Here is a 10,000-nt window from a genome sequence, read left to right as displayed (position 1 = left end):
TCACATGCAACGCCCACTTTCAATCGTCCTTCCCAAGACAACGACATCATAGTAAGAATCGCCTCTTTTTATTCAGAGCGCTTTCTCCTCTCTCCCTCTCTCTAATATATACTGTGTGTGTGTGTATATATATATATATATATATATATATATATATATATATATATATATATATATATATATATATATTATTATTATAATTACAAAACATTCACGAGTGAATTGATGACATATATATATATATATATATATATATATATATATATATATATATATATATATATATATATATATATATATATATATATATATATATATATATATTTATATACATATATATTTATGTATATATATATATATATATATATATATATATATATACAAATATATATATATATATCCATATATACAAATATATCTATATATAAATACACACACACATATATATATATATATATATATATATATATATATATATATATATATATATATATATATATATATATATATATATATATATATATATAATTTATATATATATACAGACATATATATTATATGTGTACATTTATATGCATATCTATCTATCTATCTATCTATCTATCTATATATATATATATATATATATATATATATATATATATATATATATATATATATATACTTATACACTTATATATTATATATGTCATCAATTTGCACGTGAATTTTTTCTAATTTTAAATATTAATCTAGAAATATCCCCTGATATCATATGTACTTTCCCTTGGAAATACCATCAGCCCAGAGGAATTATAAGTCATGAGTCCACTGACTGGCAAGGTTTTTAAGTCTATGCCTTTACATTCAATATTTGTACCAGCTGAAAAGCTCATACCCATCCTTAAATGCTTCTGTAAATGACTTTAATAGCATAAATACATTAAGCAACTTGGTAAAAATGTCTTAGTTTTAGTTAATCCGCTAAACAACATAAAATATTTTCTGCAGCAAAACAATGAAAACAGTCTGAAGCACTCGACTCGAAATCGATGATTTACTTCACTGAGTTTACTTCCTGTATTTTAGCTACGCAATGTCAACCAGAGTGCTCTGGGGAGATTTGCATTCATTTTCCAGTTTAAGATAGATAGTCCTGAATGGTGTTTAGTGCTGGTTGGTTTGACTTTCAAGAAAACATCTTGTTTAATCCTACTTTTCTTGACCTTTCCAGAACTGGGACATGAAGAGCATGAACGAAGTACTAAAGGAGGCACAAGAAAACTTTACTGTTCAAACACAAGACTCAATGGAAATCCCTTTACGAGACTGGGAAGAGACTTCTCTGCTAGAATCACAAGACTCAACCGTAACTTCTCTCGAAGGCTCACAAGAAAATTTCTTGAAACAAACACAAACAATCCTCTTCCAAGACTGTGAAACATTTCCCGTCCAAGATTCACAAGGGCTTTACTTGCAAGATTCACACAGTTCGCAAACAACCCACAATGTGAAGGAAGCTTGTTTAGGTGCGCGTTCCGAGTCTACGCAATGGTATGACGACGGAGGAGTGAGTCCGCAGCCTCACATTCAATGGAAATCCGACCACCTAACAAACGCTTTCACCGAATACCACTCCACCTCTAGCGATGATTCCTTCCTTCATGCTGTAACTCCTGATGCCTTTAATGAGGCTTTGGCATCCAACACACATTATGCAGCCAATGGAGTCTTGACACTTGAAATGCATTATTCAGCAGACGATAATCTGTCACCCCAAATGCCTTACACAGTGGATGAAGCTATCACACCCGAAATTCTGTATCCAGGGAATACATCTGCAACGTTGAATGTCATAACAGAGGCCGTGGCAGAAGGGGTGACTTCTATTGAGAATGGCGCTCTCCCATGGGAGACAGCAAATGGCGCCGTGACGGCAGAAACGCCCAATGCAGCTGCGAATGGTTTTCTGACATCTAAAATGCCTTATGCAACGAACGACACAGGTGCAGAAAATGAAACTGGAATCTCCTCTGAAAACTCAGATCCCTCCTTTTCAGGGAGTAAATTGGCACAGGACCCACATCGTTCAGCATCGAGTAGAAGTCAAAAACCTAGATATTTCAGGGTGCAAACGCCCAGTGGTTATTTGGTACTGAAAGCTGGTCCTTTCCAAGTTGACACCTCAGCATCGCCACAAGACTCTCATCTCTCGAGTGTAACACCCTGTATAACCGGAGCAATTCCTAGCTCTCCAGAGGTTCATTTACTGAAAAAATACGTACGTCTGGAAGGAAGATCACCAGATCCTTCGTTGGGAGATCCCTCCCCGAAGCAGACAACGCAAGGCCTCAGAGAATCTCCTCAAAGGACACGCCTCCCTCGCCAACATCGAAGTCCCCGCCTCTTTCTTCCGTCGGGCGAGGCAAAGCTGCTGCACCAGAGAGAATTAGCTAAGGTTCGATCTAGGGATTACATGAAGAAAAGGGAAGACAACAACACGACGCTCAGACGTCAAGAGCAAGAACAAACAGAAATAAATCATCAGCTGAACGAAGTGTGTCACAGTCTTGAATCGATGAGGCTGAACTGCCACGCTATATATCAACAATACAGGGAACAGATGCCTCCTTCCACCTGGGAAGAACTGGACAAATATATTGCGCCTGACAACAGGTAATCAAGGACCTCACTGACGCTACTTGCAGGAATATAATACTTCAATTAAGCGACTGCAAACCTTAAATTAAATAACAAAAATGTACAAAACTACTGAGTTGCGAATAAACATACAAGAGAAACGTTAGAAAGATGTGAAGGTTTGACCAATTTTGCTGATGTCATAAGTTGTTGTTTGGTTGCAAATACTTTTACTAAAACTATTTATATAGAATATATAGAATTACCATATATATCATATTTATTTTGTTTATATATTTGTAATAAAGAATAAATCTGTATTAATTGTTCTTTCCATAAAATGCAAAAATTATATATATATATACACACATACACATAAATATATATACATATATACACACATACATATATATACATACATATATATATATATATATATATATATATATATATATATATATATATATATATGTGTGTGTGTGTGTGTGTGTGTGTGTGTGTGTGTGTGTATGTATATATAATATAAATGTGTGTATGAGTAGCGTATAAAAACTTAGGATAAGACCAGAGACTGCACACCACAAAGCAGCTGGTTAATCATACGCTGTTATTGCATGGCAATCATTCCATCTATAACAACATTTAAGAGCAATGAAATAAGCTTAAATTGTGTAAAATTCGTTTCCGAGTTTGAGTAACAGATTCTACACGATAAGTGTAAACGATTAAAGCAATTAGGTCCGAAAATAATTCAATGAACAATTTATTGTGTAATCTGTCCAAAACTACAATATTTGGTCGCGTGAAAACATTTGGACGTTGGTTGTCTCCTTCGACAACGGCAGTTCTTCTCCAAATGTCACGATGGAAGCGGTAGGCGCTCGAGCACACCTGCGGTGTGGCCGTTTGTGCGTCCATCAAAATATCGCGATGACAATGACAACAACGGTGAGGCCCCGACCAAATCGAAATGTCCTTGCAAATGGTCACGAGGTTATTTTCCTGAAATATACCATAAAACATCTCAACTACCACACAACTCATACAACTCATAGAAGGGGAGAGATCACGTCCATATCCCGTTTTGCCTTCTTCCTCTGACTCACTATTCGACACCTGAAACATTACACTGAAGGCCGAAAGAGAAACAGTTTCGTCTCGTATTTTTCTCCTTATTAGAGAGAGAGAGAGAGAGAGAGAGAGAGAGAGACGTTAAACCGTCCAAATCACTGGGCTGCTACACAAAAGGCCGTCATAATGACTAACAAATTTTTCACTTTAGCATTAGCAGAACAGCTGACAATGCGTGTTTCTGTTTCGTAACTCGAAGACTAGGTTATAAGCCTATCCCGGCAGAAACGAAAGTTCTACTAACATTAAAAGATTTTACTGTAGAAAACAGAAAATCTGAGTGACTCTGAATATGATAAAATGACCTTGGCTTTACATGCGAATCCCAATAAGACGTATATCAACTTAATTAACATGAAAAAAAAAATCCATAAAGTCTGCCTGACCTTCAACTTGACCAAATGAAACTGGGTCAAAGTTCAATGGTCTCGGACTGCTGATGAATCAATAGGCCAAATGAGAACACAATACCACGTATGTACGACAATATGAACACTTGTGTAGACGGATAAACTATCTGCTCGTAACCCTGGTGCAGGTGAATACCACCATAACTGTAAGCTCTTGAAATGAAGAGGCTGAAAAAGCCAATAGAATTGGTTGACTCTCCGAGTTGGTCATTTCGTCAAAGAACCAATAAAAAAGTAAAGCTTCAAGAGTAACTTTGCCCATCAAGCAACCCACAGTCAGCTCCACAGTACTAAGTCCAGTTCCATCAGCGAGGAGGCATCAACATCTAGTGTCAACAGTGGAATGAGATTCTCCTCAGAATGAAAAACTATAATTATTGCAGGCACCTGACTGCTCACGGAAAAATGACAAAAACAATGGACCAGTATCCAAATGTGTCCTGTTGTCCCCTTGTATACAATCATATATATATATATATATATATATATATATATATATATATATATATATATATATATATATATCCATATATATATATACATATATATACACACATATATACACACACACACACAATTATATATATATATATATATATATATATATATATATACACATATACATACATACATAATTATACACACATATATATATATACATATATATACACATACATACATATATATACCTACTTCACTATACCTTATGAAAACCTATACCGAAGGGGAAGCATAATTCCAATGGGTTGTAAGATATTGCAAAGGTATAGTGAACTGGATACATACAGACAGATAAAAAGATAGATAGATAGATAGATAGATAGATAGATGGATGGATGGATAGAAGGCGAGAGAGAGTACGAAAATCAGAGAGAGCCTATGGCACATGTACAGAGGTTTCCTACCCAAATGAATACCGACCCTAGAAGAGAAACCTGCAATGTCTAATACATTTACCCATACAAGGCCAAAGGGTAAACTGAAAATTTAATACATTTCATTCAACCTTAAGAGAAATAGGATAATGAACTCGCCAACTTGGACAACGGCAAACGTGTTTAGATTACAACAAAAAAATCAGTGGTTTCGCATAATAAAAATGGTGACTCTTGGGTTCGGTCATAAAGGTCAGGGATAAAGAAATATTTTCAAATATCTAGCGCACAACTGAAAGAAATTGTTCTCAGAAAAATTGGCAAATGATTGCGCGATTGTTCGTGCTTCAGTAGGTGTGTGTTTTAGTATAGGACTGAAAGTAAAAAGTACATAATGCAATCATTGTATGTTCCTTTTGTGCAAAACATATGTATATGTATATATGTGTATATATATATATATATATGTGTTCATGTTCCCTGAGAATGGCTCGAAGATTTTAGCCTTCCGATTCTCAGGAAGAATTTTTGGTAGGCGGCTGGTAGATCCATGCCCTTCTCTACAAAATGTGGGACCCAAGCAAAAGACTAATTCCTGACATAGAATTCTGTGTTGACATCAATACAGGTGCCAAGGGTTTTAAGAAGTGTCCCCATACGCCGATCCTAGCCCAAGTTCGAACCTGGACCCACTTGCAAGAACATCAAAAATGCTTAGGGTTGAGGTCAGACACAGAGTCAGTAAAGGCCTTCCCGTCGCAGACAGGGAAACCAACCTGCTCAACATCTCACAAGCAGATGATTTTTCTTTGAACCTATCACGTGTGCCTGATATTCCTTTGTAAATCGAGCCGTTAACAGGGCACTGTGGTTATTAAAAGTTACATACGTATCTGGTAAAAGGTGACCAGTGGATTCTAATTTATATGTGCATATATGTGTATGCATATATATATATATATACTGTATATATATATATATATATATATATATATATATATATATATATATATATATATATATATATATATATATTGTATATATATATATTACACTGTATATGTGTGTGTATATATATATATATATATATATATATATATATATATATATATATATATATATATTATACTGTATATATGTATATATATATATATATATATATATATATATATATATATATATATATATATATATATATATATTTATTTGTTACAGTATATATTTTATATGTATGTATGTATGTATGTATGTATGTATGTATTTTTGTATGTATGTATGTACGTATTTTTTTTCATATGTATACACATATATGCACATATAGATTCTACTGGTCATTTTTACCAGATACGTATGTAACTTATATTATATATATATATATATATATATATATATATATATATATATATATATATATATATATATATATATATATATGCATGAATGTGCGTGTGTGTGAATGTGTCAGAGATTAAGATATTAGTAACAAAATTCTAATGTGGCGTGTGTGTGCAAAAGCATGAATGGAATTATACCACAGAAAACGTATGCGGACAATACGAACGGAACGCTTCCGGTAGTGGCGAACGTTTTGCAGGCAAGAATATTCCAGGAGCATTACTGGTTAAGAACCTGAACATCGATGAAAAGTATATATAACGTATTTTTCGTTCAATTTACATCATGAACAATCCCATACTGTAGGAGCACAGAAGTCCAGTGAAAGTCGCTCCTTATGAGCAATAATTAGCCGAGCTTTCTAAAAGCCCTGGGCGAAGCGACAAAATCTAGTCAGAAGAAACGAGTGTTTTGATACGACCGAATGATACGTCCAGAGACGCCAGCCATGTCAGAAGGAAACAGCGACTCATTCCCGTCAGCGGACAACGGAACACAAATGCCGGTGGGAAGTTCCTCGGGGGCCTTGAGCAGATTCGACTTGCAAGATTTAGAGAATGACTTACTGTCCGCCTGCGCGGGACTCTCACCTAGGGACGTCGAGGAAGAGCTGCAGCTCACCAACCAACTTCAATCTGGATCTCATGGCGGCCAGCCTCTGGGAAGACGAAGAGAGGGAAAGAAGAGGCCAGATGGCCTTCCTGCCTGCATTAACATGCCCTTCGAAGGACAATGAAATCATGGTAAAAGCCTCCCTTCTTCTTTTTTCAATGTCACTATTTTCTGATTATTTATTTTCCATTTCTGAGACCCGAATCTGAAATTTGATATAAGTTTATGATACATATAAAAGCTTTAAAATAATTCCACAATAAAAGCTCCGCATGTGCTGAAACAAGATTCTTTAGAAAAGTTTTTGTTTCAGTTAGTCTCTCAAAAACAGGAGGTCGTTGCACTTGATCAAAATTTGGCTACAAAGAGAAAACTCAAAGTTCTTGATAAAATATATTTTTGAAAGAGAATAAGAGAAAATAATTCTTTTTAAAATATTAGTTTTTAAAACTTGCTCCACTTTCAATAAATGCACTTTGGTAAGGGACACGCACTAACATTTTGGACACACACACACACACACACACACACACACACACACACACACACACACACACACACATATATATATATATATATATATATATATATATATATATATATATATATATATATATATATGTATGTATATTATATATAACGCTTTCTTAAATCTAATGCAGTCATTATCATCGCACATGTGTAACTTAGCTTCCCTTTCAATACTCAGAGACTAATCGCTCAATACTGAGAGACTAATATCATAGACGATAACAGATGTTAAGAGAACTAAATGTTCTTCTTTGTGACTTTGTAACAGAACTTGCAGTTGGACGATAGTGATCGAGGACTGAATGTGAATGACCAAGTTTTGGAGGGACTGCAGTTGAATGATCATCTTGTATCATCCGGTCAGCTGACCAAATATTTCAGTCACGAAGACTCTCCCTATTTACAGGAATCACAAGACTTCAGTCTCAATTGTGGCACATATGGAGATACGGCCGACTGGACCTCTACACCAGGCGCATGGAATCATGACGGAGACAGCAGTCAAGAAAGTGTTCTTTGGTCCACATATGATTCAGCAACAAAAACCTATACTCCAGACCACAGCACTTCCGGTGGGACATTTTCCCTCTACAAAGAGGCAGGTCATTCGTTGGATGCAGCTTATACTCACGAGGATAACGCAGACAACGGAGAATTTCCCTTTCCAAACGTAGAAAGTAATGCCAGAATGAGTGCAGTTACATGCCTTGATGTCAAGTCTTCTCCCAGTTCCAAGGGCAAATATTTTAGACTGAAAACTCCCAAAGGTTATCTTGTGTTGAAAGCAGTGCCCCTTGGATACGACTCCCCACATTTACAAGACACGGCTGCTGTACCCACCTCTTCGAGCAACAGAGAAACCTTTCTTGGACGGCAGGAAGTCCATCTCTTGGCAGATACCGTTCGTTTGGAAGGTAGTTCCTTAGCCCCTTCGTCTTCTCCAGGTCACCGGCATACGAAGCAACAACTACATCAAAGCCTCTCGCTAGAGGACGCCCCGATGAAGCGTCTCCCTGGTCAACATCGAAAGCCTCGAAAGTTCCTTTCCACTGCAGAAGAGAGGCAGCACCACCAGAGACAGCTGGCCAGCATTCGGTCGAAAGAACAAAGCAGAGGAAAAAAGGAGAACAGCCGGCTGCTGAGGGCTATGGAGCACACAGAAAGGGAGAAAAACCAAGAGCTCGGCCATTTGTGTCAAAGTTTGGAATCGATGAGGATGAACTGCCATGAAATCTACCAAAAATATGGGACAATGATGCCTTCTTCCTCTCATCACGCACTGCACGAGTATGTCAGTGGAAGGGGCAACAAATACCTTTCCGCAAAAAGTGACAACTTTGAATCCGCCTGATCAACAGAAACAGCAGGAACCCTAGTTTACCTCATATGAACGGTGCCAAAGCAAAGCTATAATATAGGCTTGTAGAAGAACTATGACATCTACTGTGATAATATGAAATTTTCATCCCCAGCGAGTGATATCTTCGAATGATTTCAATTTATTTCACTGTAATTTATGAACATCTATTTCATATATACAATATTTTCCACTTAAATATATTTTATAAAAACACTGAAAGCATGAGCTTATCATATCCACTCCTCAAAGTAAACATAAAAGGACGAGTAGTAATAATATGGAAATAACAAATTATATCAGAAATTTTATACTTATTCCGACTATTATTTAGGCAAAACAAAAGTGTAAGAGATTCTTAAGAAAATAATTTTAATAATGATAACGAAAGGGATGTTGCATTTATTATCTTCCCGAAAAAAAGAAAAAAATTAGCCAAGACATAACTAAAACCTACAAAACAAAGGACTTACTGTCTTCCAATAACTACCTCAAAGTGAGTAGCATTCGTGCTCTCGAATGAACGCTCATTTACCTTGGATTTCATGCTAAAAATCCATCATCGATTATCATCTTATTTGTTCTACTAATTCAGGACACTACCTTCCGCAAACAAAAAAGGCAGTTTGTTTTGGTAAAGGGCCTTACTACTGACTGGCATTTGTAAATATGCAAATATCCCGACGTTTTGTATTAATACAGAACTAACACAAAAGTCATTAAAGAGTGGCATTATCAACAGTACACATAATACCAAAAAATCTCATTGCTTGAAAGATAATGAAATTATCCTATACGGAGCCATAAAGCATCATGAATGTGGATGCTGTCGTTTGTCAGATCAAAATTTTCCAATTACCTCCACAAATGATGTGTAAACACAGGATATATAAGCCTAAACAATTGTATATAAAAAAATCTAAGCAGGCTAAGGCAGCATTCTAAACAAAATCGCAAGTTGTGTACACGACTCTCTCTCTCTCTCTCTCTCTCTCTCTCTCTCTCTCTATCTCAGAGTATTATGCAGTGTAAAGCATATATAAAAATATATATATATATATATATATATA

General features: G+C 35.7%; 2 protein-coding genes across 2 annotated transcripts in view; both read left to right on the top strand.

The window, feature by feature from the left end:
* LOC136827605 (uncharacterized) overlaps positions 1 to 2,789 on the top strand; it is a 3,216-nt gene extending 427 nt beyond the window's left edge. The window contains exons 1-2 of the mRNA XM_067085081.1: positions 1 to 51; positions 1,214 to 2,789. The exon at positions 1 to 51 is cut by the window's left edge and continues 427 nt beyond it. Coding sequence (XP_066941182.1) covers positions 1 to 51; positions 1,214 to 2,659 — 1,497 coding nt within the window. The 3' untranslated portion in view covers positions 2,660 to 2,789. The remainder of the gene's footprint in view (positions 52 to 1,213) is intronic.
* A 3,923-nt stretch (positions 2,790 to 6,712) lies between these two features.
* On the top strand, positions 6,713 to 9,152 carry LOC136827604 (uncharacterized). Its single transcript, XM_067085080.1, has 2 exons — positions 6,713 to 7,173; positions 7,842 to 9,152. Exons 1-2 carry the CDS (start codon positions 6,988 to 6,990, stop codon positions 8,922 to 8,924), a joined length of 1,269 nt encoding a protein of 422 aa, XP_066941181.1. The 5' UTR covers positions 6,713 to 6,987; the 3' UTR covers positions 8,925 to 9,152.
* Positions 9,153 to 10,000: the final 848 nt, after the last annotated feature.

This window comes from Macrobrachium rosenbergii, chromosome 42 (genome assembly GCF_040412425.1).
Source record: "Macrobrachium rosenbergii isolate ZJJX-2024 chromosome 42, ASM4041242v1, whole genome shotgun sequence".
Lineage (NCBI taxonomy): Eukaryota > Metazoa > Arthropoda > Malacostraca > Decapoda > Palaemonidae > Macrobrachium > Macrobrachium rosenbergii.
Note: the sequence above shows the minus strand (reverse complement) of the source record. Positions and strands in the feature narration are given on the sequence as shown.

Coding starts and splice junctions, on each gene's coding strand:
- LOC136827604 (XM_067085080.1), top strand. CDS start 6,988: ATGACTTACTGTCCGCCTGCGCGGGACTCTCACCTAGGGACGTCGAGG. Junction 7,174..7,841: donor CGAAGGACAATGAAATCATG/GTAAAAGCCTCC, acceptor ACTTTGTAACAG/AACTTGCAGTTGGACGATAG.